Source organism: Tyto alba, unplaced genomic scaffold, assembly GCF_018691265.1.
Source record: "Tyto alba isolate M040663 unplaced genomic scaffold, T.alba_DEE_v4.0 Super-Scaffold_14, whole genome shotgun sequence".
NCBI classification, from domain to species: Eukaryota; Metazoa; Chordata; class Aves; order Strigiformes; family Tytonidae; genus Tyto; species Tyto alba.
Window position 1 is genome coordinate 23,262,094 of NW_024881276.1, and position 15,437 is coordinate 23,277,530.

Genomic DNA, 15,437 nt, shown 5'->3' on the forward strand with positions numbered 1-15,437 from the left:
TTGTCTCCAGATTCCCCTTGAAGCACCATGGGATGCTCCACATGCTGAAGAATGGGACAAAATGACCATGAAAGAGCTGATAAATAAGATTTGCTGGACCAAGTACATAACTCTTTATTAATTTTGAAACCCAGATGCACAATAGTAGTAGCTCCCTGACACATTCTGGGGTACAGCTGAATACAGCTGGGGTACAGGTGGTGAGAGAGCAGGAGGTGTTTGAGATGAGGCTTGTCTTTGTGATGGGCTGTTGTCAGGTGGTGGGCGAGGGCCCATGGAGGATAAGGTGGTACGCAGAGCTTGGGTTGGCAGGCAGGGTGGGGTTAATGGTGCTGGGGAAACCTGGGGTTTGCCTCATCAGGCCTATGCACACAGGAGAGACAGCGTGGGCAATTCCCACCATGCGTTCACTTCACTTGGTTGGACGGCATGTGCCTTTGTTTTTAGGAAAAGCAACCTGTAAATAAAACTCCACTCTGCAGGCACGAATGAAGGTCACTTGCAGGCACAGAAGTAGAGGCAGAAGGGGGTGAGGGGGCTTCCCCAGCCCCGTGGCAGGCTAGGAGCCGAGGAGGGATGTCCTCTAACTCTTGGCTGTGTCCTCTCCTGCGCAGTTATCACACGTGGCTGCTTGTACAGCGTGTGCTGCATCGCGTGTACCGCGGAGCAGGCAGGTGCCGCTGGCACCCCGGGGAGCGGCACGCCGTGCCGGGGGGCCGCTGCTTGCCAGTGGCTGCTCCACGGATGGGGCAGCAAGACACCCCAGGAGCAGGGCAGTGAGAAGCTGCTGGCTCTGGAAATTCAGGAGAAGTCCAAATGCTGCTCCTTATTTCAGCAGTAGTGCCTGCTGGGCCTCTGAAACCCTTGGAGGGAAACAAGGCAGATGAGGTGACCTTTCTTGTTGCCTTTACCCTGTCTGGTTTGTGCCTGAGCCCAGCTGGGAGCTCTGTATTCGTCCCAGCAAGCCTGTTGCTGCTCTTGCTCTGCTATGCCCATTGCAGTGCACCCTCCCTCTGCTCCAGGGAAGCTGTCCTTGATTGGCAGCCAGCTCTCCTGGGCCTCTTTGCTCTACAGGGTAGTTTCCCATGAGATGCTGCCAATCAGATCCTTGAGGAGGATAAAATCTGCTCTTCCAAAATCCAGGGTTGCAATTCTGCTGTTTGTCTCACTCCTCTTGGGATCTTAAACTCCACAGTCTCATGGCCACTGCAGCCAGGGCTGCCCTTCTCCTTTGCATCACATGACAGATCTTCCTTGTTTGAGAGTAGCAGGTCCAACTGATCATTAACCCTAGTTGGTGAGAAGAGGGCCCAAGGTGTTGTATCACCCAGAAAATGGCCAGTGTGTTTTATCTATCTATGAGGGACCACAGTGTACGAATAAAAAAAAGGAGCAATGTTCAATATGAGGTGACAACAACTGGAAATACTCTTTTATTCCTTTCCTTTTTCAATTAATTCTCTTTATAAGGCAAAGAGAAGTGTGCTCATATGAGCACTTGAGTCCCCACTTGCTGTGCTGTCCCCTGTGCTATTCTGTGACTCCCTCCTCCCTTGTATAGAGCATCTTTTATTTGTGTGGCTCTGCTCTGTTTGCCGTTTCATTCCGACTGTGGTTTAGCACTGTGCCAGCAGCTTCCTGACCAAAACTTTCCATTTGAAATTTATTTTGCTGGCTTAAATCTTGCTCCAGCTGCATGTGATACAAAGTACAGCCATTTGGACTTTCTCTTGCTCTTTGTGGCATTGTAGCTTTCTTTACAGTTAGTTTTATGACCATTTGCCTGCAAACTCAGTTACTTTGAACTGTCCTTTCTGTGCAAGTGCAATGGCTCTTCCTCTTCTAGTTTTTACAGTTCCTCTTAGTCAGGGAGCCCGTGGTGTATAAGCAGTACTGGGCTTATAGTGATCTCTCCTGGAACATGCTTCTGTGCAAGACTGCTTCTACTTGCCAGTGGTTTTGCGGCTTTCCAGTTTTAATGGATGTGCTCAGCTGAAACATGTTCAAAAACTCAGTAAAAAGCCGTTTTAGATCTTCAAGGCAAGCCAGATTTCTTCTACACATAGTTAAAAACCATAGTGCCCTAAACATAAAAGCTCTTCCGCAGCATTTTCTATATAACTTTGGTCAAGATTATAAAAGATTTGTTTGTCATGTGTCACAGATCAGTATATACTGATCTTGGAGATTCTTTTCACATTTCTGAGGCCTGAACTTGCTACAACTGTTTAGTGTCTTGGTGCTTTCAGGATTCTGGCAGAGAGGTCTTGCGTGCAGGATGTTTTCATATCCTGGCTAATGAAATAGAGGTGACATTGTGGTAGACAGCTGATCCTCTCCTTGTATTTATGGCAGTGATTGACAGTTTGGTTTCTCTGGGTTATTTACAATGTCTGATTCTTGGTTTCACAAAAGGTCTGTGCAGCAGTGTTACATGGGACATGGGGGATGTCTTGGCCACGTAGATAGTTGAGTCCCTTAGGATTCATCAGACCTTGGAAATTATGTGCCCAGTGAACTCCCAACAGAGATTTTCACTAACTGGTTACCAAGTACATTCTCCAGCTGAGAAAAATAATTGTTCTGATGAAAGGAATAGCAGCTGGGAAACTATTTAAAGAAATAACTAAGGTGAAATCAGTGGGATTTCAAACTGAATGGGTAAATGCTTTGGGAGAGAGGGAGGAAGTTGCTGATATAAACGCATTGAAACAGTCTCACTACAGACTAAAACATGAGACAGATATAAATTATCTTGGCTTTTCTGAATTTGAGAAAGCAACTCTTATTGAGAATGACAAAGAAATTCCTGAAAGCAGTCAGAAGGTCACATTCACTCATTGACTGTTTCTGCTCCTGTGTCTCATGCAGAGCTGCTAAAGAATTTGCCACCTTCTTTGTGAACGTCAACGTCACATCTGAGCCTCATGAAGTCTCCGCTCTTTGGTTCCTGTGGTATGTGAGGCAGTGTGGGGGCACAGCCAGGATTTTCTCTATCACCAATGGGGGCCAGGTACAAAATGTCTTATATTCTTTCTCCTTTCTTGAAACCACAAAAAGCAAGTGGAGTGTACTCATCAAAGCCCTGCAATTAATGAAAAGAGGACAAAACACTAAGTGCATGTGGCACAGGAGACAATCATGTTCTCATGGGGTAGAACAGCCCTCTCAGCTAACTCTGTACAATGAGGAATTTTATTAGCTAGGCTGTGGGATAAATTGGGACAATTTAATAAATTGTTTTTTCCTGCATTCATTTCAGCACAGTCCTGTTGTTTGGTTGATTTTTTTTTTTGCCAGTTTGTTTTCTATGGGTTACTTAGCACATTTAAATGTGTTCAGGAGTTCAAAGCAAGTGTACTTCACAGTGGAATACATTTTTTTGGCATTGAAGTTTCTAATTATAAGAGTTGGAAGCAGATCGCAAAAGACCCTTCCTTCTTGGGACAGCTCACATGGCGGCATGTTTTATGAGCTACTTCAGACTGTTTCTCACCTTGGTCATGGCAGGTGTCTGGTTGCCTGCAGAACATCATGGTTTTCATGTGATTGTTCTGGATGAAGTTTCAGAAAAAGGGAGAGAGGGCTGTCAAAGTAATTTGTATGTGGTATGTCAGCACCCTTTACTAGCCTCCGACCTCAGTTAGCGCAGCCTCAGAAAGCATGCACAACATTTCAGACCTAAGCTGTCAACAGCAGAAGTGGAGACTGTACCACACCCTTCCTCCAAATGCCCTGGGACAGGGAGACATTAAGGGAAGTTGCCTGAGGAGATTTGAAATCTCCATCAACATCTGTCCACTGGGGACAGAATAGGCAACCATGTGTCAGGAAAGATGTATGTAGAGCTAATGCTGCCCTAAGCCTTACTGCTCAGGAGCCCCTCAGCCACTTTTGCTGACCCACGTCAGCAACTGCTAGACGTTACAGCAAGAATTAAAATTAAAATTAATCCAAAGATACTCGGAGCTAAACAAGGCGTGTGGAGAGAGTAAAACTAGCCTGGGAAGAGCACTTCCTTTTCTTTGTGCGTGGGTGGGACAAGCTGTCTTGGTTTCTACCATCCTTCCCTCTCCTCTCACCCCAGTCAAAATCAGTTGAGCAAAAATGCTAAGGGTTTCTGACTTAGTGACCATGATGAGTCTTATAAAACTTCTGCAGGCAGCCATTTCAGTCTTTCAGCACAGCACTTTGTGGATCCTTTCCTCCCTGCCAGTACTAGCATCTTATATGTAAAAGCGAGCTGCTTGATTTAACACTGGTGGCTGGTGGATAAAAGAGGGTTAGTGCTTCCCCTGAGCCTCTGCACAGACATCGCAAGGAAATACCTATCACAGATTGTGCCTTTTTCCAGACAGCAGTGCCTTTGTGTCTTCCTGGGGGCAGATAAAGCTCATTGCCTGCTGCATTCGAGGCCAGACCCACTTAAATATCTGTCTTGCTTCTGGGCTGGTGCAGGCTTTCACTGTGTGGATGCAAGTTGGTATCTTTGTCACACATGAGAGTTTTGGTAGCACAATGATAGGTAAGATACTCAAAACCTGTTTTTAATGAAGTGATGTGTTTATACTAACTGGAATACCTGTATTATATGTGTTTGTTTTCTAGGCTTTAAGAGTCTTTAAATCAGCTAATTGAGGAAACCATTGCAAAAGTGGCTTAGGCAGCATTCTCCACTGAGGCTTAGGTTTATGCCTTCGCTCTTCTGAAAGTCTGGGCCTCTTTATGCACCCTTAGGACTTGCAGATTCAGCCTGTCATTTCTTGATTATGAGCTGAAGTCCTATTCAACGTTATTGTGATTAATGCTGGTGATTTTTTTGCTTGTGTTTCTTTTCTGTTTGTTTTTTAGGAGAGGAAGTTTAAAGGGGGTTCTGGTCAGATATCAGAGAAAATAATGGAACGCCTCAAAGGCAGAGTTAAACTGGAGAGACCTGTGGTCCGTATTGATCAGACAGGTGATAATGTTGTTGTGGAGACTCTAAACCATGAGATATATGAGGTAATTTGATCAGAATAAAAGTAGAGTATGCATTTAGTGGGGGAATACATCTGCTGTAGCTCTTAGCCAGATGTAATCAGGAAGTACCCATTTGAGCGTGTCTATTTCTCAGACTACACTGACAGTCTGTGAAACCTGCTTTACAGATTTATTTATGGCTGGGTCTCTTCTTGGTGTTCTGCCAGTTAGTTTCTGTCATTATTGTGCCTTTTCTGCGATTATGTTTTTACATTTAGTTCTGCTTTGAGACCATTTCAAAGAAAGGGAAAATAACATTCCTGTTCATATCTAAATTTGTGGTTTGCAGAACGAAAAAAAAAAAAAAAAGACATTTCAAATGCCTTTAGTAAGATTTTGCCTGTGTACAGTGGTGCTGTGAAATGCTCCATCAGCACATGATTACCCACAGTGGCACACACAGGATAGCAGCTCCCTTCTGCACACAGAGCCCAGCCTGCCACAGGGGTTTGTGCAGGACCATCACAGTTTTAGGCAGTTTTACCTATGCCATAAGATCTATCCTGTCCCATTTCCCCCACCTTTCTCCAGCCAAGTTTCAGCTCTGGTCCAGTAGTGTTCAGAAAGCTGTCAAGAATCATCTAACCATAAAACAACGTGGTTTTCCCAGCTCCTTTTTCTGAAATGGCAGAATTATTTTCATAACCTGGAAATATCTGCGGGGGTAAGCCAAGTAGCAAAGTCAGGTGTGGCAAAGCTGTTTACAACTAATAAGAGTATCTTTCAAATGTGTCCTGCAGGGTGAAGTCAGTGAGAGGCAGTGCCATGTCTGTACTGTCTGTGTTTTATGTTTCAGGGCAAGTATGTGATCTGTGCTATCCCTCCAATCCTGACAACGAAGATTCATTACAAACCAGAACTGCCGCCAAAGAGAAACCAGTTAATTCAGCGTTTGCCTATGGGGTGTGTCATAAAATGCATGGTGTACTACAGGGAAGCCTTCTGGGAGAGGAAAGGTATGTGGGGAAGTGAAGGACTTGTCAGCCCTGTGCTGCATGAATTTTGAAGCTCTGCTGTCTATCAGGGAATAAATCCAAGGGGTGGGTCAAATGTGCACAGTCCCAAAACCAAACACATATAAAAGGGAAAGGTAAAGCTCCTTAGAAAGGAAAACTCTTTCCAGGCTTGAGTGCATGCCTTCTCCAGAGATGAGTCCAGACCCAGATAGGATCCCGAATCTCATTGTTGCTAGCTGAGGACGGACAACTGAGGGAACAAGCCAAGTTTCCCTGGGAAGCATTGCTGAAACCTGCAACGCACAGAAGCAGAGACCCTGCAGCAGCAGGTCCCTGCTTCTTCCTGCCAGGGACAGAGTTAGGGCAGCCAAAGAGAATTTATAGCAGATTACAGGGAGAGCTTAAGGTGTAAGCAAGACCTTTCTCTGTTTTTAATTCTCTGTTCTGCAGACTTGATATCTCAGAGGACTGGAAAAAGTAGGTTAGCTTTTTGTTTAACACAAAATATTTTTTCCATGTGCTGCAACATCACATGTTTCTCAGTTTTAACTGATACCATTTCCAGAACTATTTTTATGAACAGATTAGTTTCCACTTCCTGTGTAATGATACTGAGAGTTGCACTGGGTGAGAATATTTCTTAATCAAAAGAATATAATGTTGCATGTCTCGGGGCATAAACCAGCCATTGGGATTAGAAAGAAATGTAGGCAGGTTTATACATTATCTATATGGAATTTTTTGCATGTTCATCTGAAACATATATTGATGTGATACTAGATTAGACAGCCCATGTTTCTGCTGCATTGCTGTTACAGGACACCATTCCTGACAGTCTTATCATCAGCAAAATCAATGCAGGGTGTAAATTTGAGCCCACAGTGGCCAGATGTAATTACACTGGTTTTTGTTGCTGCTGTTGCTGTTTTGGCCAAAGTTACTCATGGAATGAACCATCATAGTTCTTGCTAGATCCATATATTTTTGTTTATATAAAATATATGTTTCCCAATACAGAAAACCAAAGGGACTTGCAACAGTCCATAGAATATTCCTTGCTAAGTAATAATGGAATTTAAATACGACTTTTATAAGTCTGTGTACAAAATTTCCCAGAATCAGCGGGAAGAGAGGAGTGTTACAAAAACACTTCAGACAGTGGGTATTATTGGTGACAAAGGAATTACTGTACAATTCCTTTTATGCATAATTTCCGTTGCTCATTACTGTCAGAAGCAATGGTCATCAAGTTTCTCTGGCAATCGTTTTGTTTTCTTTTCCCCCCTTAGGTTATTGTGGTTCATTCATCATTGAGGATGAAGAGTCTCCAGTTGGAATAACCATAGATGACACGAAACCTGATGGATCTTTCCCTGCTATTATGGGGTTAAGAGCTTCTAGCCCATACTTACAGATGTGTATTTCTTTTTGTATGAAGGAGTGGGAGGAGGAGAAAGAGGGGAAATGGCCAGGTTATGTCAGTGGTACCCACTCCCACAGTCTTCATAGATGAAGGAGCACACTGCTGACAAGCCCCTTGTACTTCTCTAGTCCATATAAGCTTTTAGGTGAAGCTTCTGCTACAAATAGCCTAATACAAAGGAGATGGTTGGGCAGGAGTTGCTGAATTCAGCTGTAGCTCATTTTAAGCATTCGGTTAATTTTTTTTGCTGTGAAATAGATTTAGAAATAAATCCCTTTCTCACCTAGCTTTGTGAGCCTGTATTTGGCTTATATCAGGCCTTGTGTTTAGTGCCTGGGCCAAAATGAAAATGCAGTTGTCCAAGAAATCCTCATTTGCCTCCTGTGCCCATTGAGCTGAGGCAGGACATTGAACATCAGATGGTGATTGAGCAAAGCAGCAGCTGTGCAGTGAAGAAATTGGGATTCCAAAGAAACTGGCAAGTAAAAAAGTTGTAGTTTGGACAAACAGATGGGAAAATATGTAACAGCTTTGACTGGCTTTCAAGATAGGTTAAGCCAGTATGAACAACCTTTACAAATATTTCCACTGTAATCTGAGGTGAGACTGCCAAAAAAAGGCCAGTATAAATGTCAGGCAAGTAATTCTTAAGTATCTGGCAGGGAAAGCTTGCCACTTCTGCTGAACTGTACATGTTTATGGGCGTGTTCAAGGCTTAAAAAATTCTGTGACCTGAGAGCAATAAGCCTCTTCCAAACCCCATATGGCAAACAGTTTCCTGCTTTCTTCTTGTGGATTTATGCAACTTTCTAAAAGAGTGCCAGAACATACTTCATCCTCTGGGTATCTCCGCTGAGGTCAAATGAACTGATCACCAAATCTGTTTCCTTCAAGCTGAATACATATTAATCCGAGTTCTTACAGGACTGGTCCGTGACACTGCACAGCGCTTGTTGGAGCAGCAGGCTCCCCTTGCTTATTAACACCAAGTGACACGGGTAGTGGTATGGCCAGCTGTTTGCAAGACTTCAGAATCTCAAGAAAACTCAGGGTCTCAGTCATATTGGATAAGACCCTGGGTATAAGAGGGTAGGCAGTGCAAGCTAGTTTGCTGGGCACTGTCGTCTCTCTGCCCACTTTGGGTATAACTTTGCTCTCCTGAGTCAGTAAGGATGGAGAGCTCATTCCCACTGAGTAAAATGAGGCCAGTGCTGGCAGCTTTGAAAAGAGACTTGGAATCCGCAACTTTCTCATCTGGTAGCTGCCAGGCAGTCCTCCGTGCCTGCCGCCTGGGAATGCATGCTCTCCCTGTCAGTTAACTCCCCAGGGTTCCCCTCACAGGCCTTTTCACCCATGTGACCTGTAATTATTAAGTGATGAAGAATGATGAAAAAATGCCAAGCCCGTTACGTACTGGTAGAGTGCTTTGCCCGTCTTTTTTTAGAGTCATTTCAGGCAAGAGCTTGTGAATCAGCTGGGGTGCTGACACTGCATAATATTTATATGCCATATTTTTCTTTTCAGTTTCATCCTTACCAGAAAGGCTGTTAGACTGGCCCATCTCAGCAAGGAAGAGAGGTAAGAGTTCAGAAACTAAATATTTCAGAAATAAGTCTGTTCTCTGGGCTGCATCCCCACAGGAATATGTGTGTGGATATGTGTGTGCATGTGCATGTATACACATGCTCAGTGCAACTACCAATACTGGAAACTGGGGCAAAAATTGAGCTTTTTACCATAAACAGGCCAGGACATTAATGCTGATATCCATCCAGTTATGAATATTTCTGAGCTTACAAGTCCTACCCACTCTTCCATGTTATGACTTATCAGCTCTGTGTCTCCATGTGAACTGAGAAGATTTTTCCGAAGATGTTCCCAGGCTGCATCCCCACGGAATGATGCCTCCCCCCAGGGATACAGTGAATGTTGACATACGGAGTTTTGGGTGTCCTTCACATTCAGACTAGATGATAAAATTTTTAAACCTCTGTGTTTACAACAGTAGGGTTTCTCCATTAGTTTGTGAAATGAACAAACAGTGCTTTCTAAATACGATTTTTGGTACACACGCAAGTGGAAGAGGAGATCTGCTTAGGAATGTGAGTAGTATTCTCCAGCTCATATTTTGTTCTCAGCTACAGTAAATCTGTAGGGATTTCATTGATTTATATTGCTTCTCTTCTGGTCTTACACCAGTGAACATGAGAATGAATTGGCTCTGCATCCTAAAATAACTGTACAAAGATTTATTTTTTCAGAGCTCATTGCCAAAATCAACCTTCATTTCCCATTCCCTGGGTCCGTTTTGGATGTCACATTTAGGCATCAGCGTTTGAAATATGTATATTAAGATAAGAACTTGAAATCAGACTTAAAAATAAAGCTAAACCCATATTTTTTTCCAATGTGTTGGAATAAATGTGATTTTTTTTTTTTTTTAATAAGAAGAGCAACAGCTCAATAGCTGAGAGGTCTTTTTCCTACTTTTTTTTTTTTTTTTTTTTTTTTTTTTAAATTTTCCTACAGGAAGAAGAAGATCTGTGAGGCATATTCCAAGGCAATGGGGATGGAAGAGGCTTTACATGTAAGAAGTTCTCCCCTCTGCTGTACAGTAATGTTGCTCCTTTATTCTGGAGGGTGAAGCCAAAATTCATGGTACCTAAAATGTATATCTAAAACTGCATGTTGTGCCATATAGTCTGTACTCCCAAGGCGAGGGCAGCAGCATCTAGTACAGGAAGAAAAGAGCTGCCAGTCTCACCCATTACAAGAAACGAGAAGGCAGTGCATGGTTTTATTTGTCCTGTCAGTTCCCCATGGGAGGCTAGTGCTTCTGTGTAAGTGCAGAGATTTATTTTGTGCAGATGGATAGCATTAACCAGATGACATGGCACTTCTTTGACAGGTATCCTTAGCCTGTTTTTTCCCTCTTCAAAGGAAATTTATTTTTTGTTTCCCATTTCTTTGCCACTGTTTCACTTTCTAATGTTTACTGATACTTACAGCCTGTGCATTATGAAGAAAAGAACTGGAACATGGAGCAATATTCAGGGGGTTGTTACACAGCCTACTTCCCACCAGGCATAATGTATTCTTATGGAAGGTAAACCAGAGAATGCTTTGCTTTCTAATTTTACATTTATTAGCTCGTGTACAATGATATACCTTATGCAACAAACTTACGGCATAGACAGCATATTGGGGGAACTCCAACCCTCTTTCCATTCCCCTACTCCCCAGGTAACAAGGATCTTGCTATTGACTTTAGTAAGAGCAGAGTTTCTCTTGTGACTTTCAAGGAAACAAAGCACAGTCACAAAGAGACCTGCTAGAGCCAGGAAACCTTTCCCCACTAGGTTACTTACAGTATTTGCTGATACGCAGTATGTGCAGTAGATCCATTTAATGCTTTCTAAGACCTTGAGGGCACATGTCTTGGACAGATGAAGAGTCTTCACTGTCTCTGTAGGTGGAGCACCAGGTTCTGGTGAAGCCCATTGAGTCACATCACAAGGGGAAGGCACAAAACACTTACATGAAAACTCATTCTCTCCTCCTACCCAGCAAAGCCTCCCATGCCCGCCCCGTGCAGAACTGTTGTATTCCTAAAGGAACGTGGTAGGTCATACTGCCTAGTACTAGGTATATCACAGGAAAGCATGTGGAAGGCGTGGTTCAGCACACGATAGGAACAGCCAGACAAATCTTATATCCATAGCCAAAGACCAGACAAACCACATAGCACATCACAGCATGAGCTCCTTAGCATGTCCATCACAGTGTTACACCCGGCCTCTGTGCCAAGGTGCGAGTGGGAGGAAGTACTCCTGTGCACAGCCTCTGCTCTTGTAGTTTATCTGAAGGCTTGAGTAGTGATGGGTGAGGCCTCTGACCTGGGGAAGCTGATGTCAGGCAGACAGGGAAAACCTAATCAGGGGTTAGATGGCAGCCCTTAGAGCAAGTATATCTCTATATGGGGAAGGGAGCTCATTACCTATGGCTGGGCTGACCAGGGCATTTGTGCAACTTTGCACGGTTGAAGGGCTGGCTTATATGACCCTATGGGGTGAGTGCATCTCCCTAAAGGCTGAGGCCTTCAGCTTCCATCCCCTTTTGGCAGGACTTGCAGCCAGGCAAGTCCAGCCTCCAAATAGAAGCTGGTACTAGTGACCCACCACTGCAAAAACATCATTCACATCCCATTCTAACAGCATGATAATAACAAAGCAGCCGTGCAGAAGACATAAATCTATCAGCTGCACTGCATTTCTGGAGGCTGTTAGGATTATCCCTTATCCCAGCACTAAAATAAAGCTCAAATTATTTTGCGTGGAAGGTGGGCACACTAATTTATGCCTTAGGTTTTCTCTTTCTCAGATCTTGAGTTTTGTGTACAAAAGGAAGTAGGTGGTCCTGTGGGGACAGCTTATTGTGCCATGCTCCCCAGCCCAGGGCTGCAGGAATTCTGAAGAACTGAAGTTGAATGCTCTATCAAAGCCCATAAATTGCTTTTAGAAGGATTATCGTCTTCCTGTTACTTGTTGTCTGACATTCACCATTTATTTTGAAGGATCATTCGCCAGCCCATTGACAGAATCTACTTTGCTGGCACAGAGACAGCCACCCAATGGAGTGGATACATGGAGGGGGCCGTACAGGCAGGAGAGAGAGCAGCCAGAGAGGTACAGACTGTTGGTTTGCTTTCCACATCTCTGTTAAAACATTAAAAAGGATTAAGTACAGCTTGGAGCGTCTGATTTCATTCATCACACCCTGTAATTGTACAGGGGCTCCTAGAATTGATGGGGAAGAATCCCAGAAAATTATGCGAACCAGAGCCTTTTTTTTATATTTAAACTTTACTTAGTTGTTACTGAATAAAGTGAAGCCAAGAATCTCACCCTAATCAGAACATTGCGCAGTGTGTTGTTGCACTGGAGACTTAAAACGAAGCTCATACCATATACATCATGTCTGGAGGAAAAAAACCTTCCAACCCGATGCTGCCCTTAGATATACTACCACAGTTTCTAACAAATTAATCACTGTATATTTTAAAAGTAGTTTAAGTCATTACAAATGCTCGTAGCTATTTCCTGTGCAGTGATCTGGAAATCCGAGCACTCGTCTCATTTTTGATCTATCCCTTCTGCTTCTCCTTTTACCAGAGAGTACAGTTAGCTTGGCTTTATGAATTCGTAATGGGCAGCTCTGATAATGTCTAAATCTCCTCAGAATGACACGCATTGGGCTGGGTTCCCAGTCACAGTGAAATCCCTTTACAACAGTCTGGAGGGAGGGAAAAAAAATACATTAAAGGGTGTACATTACAGTTAAAACTGCTGTAAGGCAGAGCCACAGAGCTGTTATTTAAGGGAAAACCAGCCCTTTGCTTCTGTTTGACTGAATGTCATATTTGCCTTATAAACCTCATTACTTGCTCTGTTTCAAGTCACCTAATTTCTCTTTTCTTTTTTCCACATCTGTAAGCAGTAGTTACAAAGACAGCTGTTTCTCCTGGAGACATTTATTTGCCTCTGAGAACCTCCATGGTTGTTACAATCAGTTTATTCTCAAGAAAAATCCTCAGTGAGCATTGTACTGCCTGAATAGCCAAGAGATAACTTCGTAATTGTATGATTTGAAAGCTCTAGTGTTGTATCTCCCCTCTTTCTAGCTTGTGATACAAGCAGCATCACTCCTAACAGGCTTTGCGTCCCATGTGTGTTGGTAACCTCACCTTGCTATTCCTCAAACTGTCATGTGAAAAAGCATTTTTATTTGTACTCATAAAAAAATTTAAAACAAACAGCTGGAGAACCTGTAGTTCATGTGGATTTCTGAGTGAAGTCCTACTTTTTACAAATGACTCTGTGAAACTGTCCTTTTATCCTTAAAACATTGGTTAGGCACATGACCGTTTGATGAACAACTGTCATATATTTACAGAAACTACCAAAACTGCCTCCTTCTTCTTTCTTTGCTGATATGAGCAGAGAAATCACTATACATTTTCAGGCTCAAAGCATTTTCAGCTAGTCACAGCCTTTTATCAATGGCACCTTGCTCTGACTTGCTCTGCTCTTCCAAAACTGAAAGTAGTGTGGGTTTTAATTTCTTCTCACGTTGTACAAATAATCTTTTATTCTAGATATTGCACAGTATGGGGAAGATCTCAGAAAATGAAATTTGGATGCCAGAGCCAGAGTCAGAGGTAAGCCAGACTTTCTCATTGTCACCCGGTCAGGCGCATACCCCTCAGTCAGGCTGTGGTCCCTGCTTCAGCGAGGTTTTGGTTACCTCATATGCTGATGGCATTAATTTTTTTGACTCCTCCAAGGAATATCATTACCCCTGTCTAAAGGGTGGATGGCCAGATCCCAGGGACAAGGATTTCAGAGTCTGGGGGACTGCAAAATGTAGTAAATTAGCCTAGTTCTGCCCAGTCCCAGGCCAAGGTTTTAAGGCAAATATAACCTCCTTCCAGTTACAAGTAACTCCACCTTCGCTGTCCCGTGGACGACAGAAAATGTGTGTTTCACAGCCCTGACACTCCTTCCCCACCCCAACCTGGTGCTTGGGAAAAACCTGTGATCTCCCCAAGCTAGTAGGGGACATGTGCTGCCTCCCCATCACACAGAGAAGAAGACCCTGCAGTGGTACCATCTCTTCTCTCCCCCAGGATGTCCCAGCCCGACCGTTCACCACCACCTTCTGGGAGAGGAACCTGCCATCCGTGCCAGGACTGCTGTGCCTCCTTAGCTCTACCTTGTGTTTCACCTCTGTGGCTGCTGCAGGGCTGCTTGCCTATAAAAAGGGACTACTAATTCGAAACTAGTGTGGACCACATGTCCAATGATAGCTGCATACTTCCTCTTCTTCCCTTTTACCAAAGGAGTGTTATTTTTGGAGAGAAGTGGCATGGACAGCTGGAAAGGGCAAAAGTTATTCTCCTTGTGATTTTGCTTTTTAGCACCGTAATTAATGCATCAAATCTACTGCAATTGCTACCAGTTAAACAGAAATAAATCAGCTGTGGGGGTGTTTTTCAAATTTCCATTTTCCTTACCCTTTTGTTTTGATTGGACATCATAAAATTGATGGTATATTCCTAATACAGGCAAGGGAAACTGCAGATCACACCTTTCTCAAAAGACAAAGACACCTTGGAGAATGCATTAGTTTCCACTTGTCGCTTTATTCTAGACCACACGAGATAATAAGTGCCGTTATGTATTCACCTCAGTTAGCAGCTCAGAATATCTGAGGTTATTCCCATAACATCTCTGCCACACAGAAGAGATTAGCATGCCAATCAGACGTAGAATTGCCAAATTAATTTTCAAATGCATTTGATTAATTATTAATCATCGCAACGGGAAACCGAACCACGATCTGGATGAAAAGAGGTAATTAGCACAAAGCAGCTCGCTAAACAGCGAGAGAGGAAGCACGAGTGGACTTTATTCTACCCGCTACTGAGCAAACATCTGCGCTTATCTGTTGCTCAGGGTGCCTGCGTCAGGGCGGCTCTCGGTTACTTCCCGGCCCAAGAGCATCCGATCCAGCCCAGCCGTTTGCTGTTAAAGGGGAGTGAATTGAATTAGCAAAGTTAAAGGCTCTCCGACTTGCAGCAGGTGCTAGCTGTTATTTTTCCGAGTGGCAGCAGCTTCTTGGCTCCCTGCCAATTCACTGCCCCTCGTTGTGCTCATAATCTGTACTGCTTTCCTCCAATAAGGAGAAATATATTTGGGACTTGAATTACTGCCTTGTAAATTACAGTAATTGGATGCATCTGCCTGTTCCGCACTTACTATGTACATGACACACTTAAAATAATCACTTTAGTGTTTAACTGAAGTCTGGAATATATGTTTCACAACCTACCATCATTATGCAGTCTTTTTGCCATGAAATGTGAGCATTGTATGTGTCCATGAATTCAACTGTTGTTCAACATGTGTGAAATGTGCCTTTCAATAGTCCTGAAACCTTGGTAAGAGGAGCTCTTCTATAAACTTTTCTTCAGATTCTTT

At 43.4% G+C, this 15,437-nt stretch overlaps 1 protein-coding gene across 1 annotated transcript in view; it reads left to right on the plus strand.

Moving 5' to 3' along the window:
• Positions 1 to 15,437, plus strand: part of LOC104364021 (amine oxidase [flavin-containing] A) — a 38,127-nt gene extending 22,690 nt beyond the window's left edge. Inside the window, exons 5-15 of the mRNA XM_042788818.1 lie at positions 11 to 102; positions 2,872 to 3,013; positions 4,852 to 5,001; positions 5,816 to 5,975; positions 7,265 to 7,361; positions 8,923 to 8,976; positions 9,928 to 9,985; positions 10,407 to 10,504; positions 11,972 to 12,083; positions 13,553 to 13,615; positions 14,084 to 15,437. Coding sequence (XP_042644752.1) covers positions 11 to 102; positions 2,872 to 3,013; positions 4,852 to 5,001; positions 5,816 to 5,975; positions 7,265 to 7,361; positions 8,923 to 8,976; positions 9,928 to 9,985; positions 10,407 to 10,504; positions 11,972 to 12,083; positions 13,553 to 13,615; positions 14,084 to 14,239 — 1,182 coding nt within the window. The 3' untranslated portion in view covers positions 14,240 to 15,437. The remainder of the gene's footprint in view (positions 1 to 10; positions 103 to 2,871; positions 3,014 to 4,851; positions 5,002 to 5,815; positions 5,976 to 7,264; positions 7,362 to 8,922; positions 8,977 to 9,927; positions 9,986 to 10,406; positions 10,505 to 11,971; positions 12,084 to 13,552; positions 13,616 to 14,083) is intronic.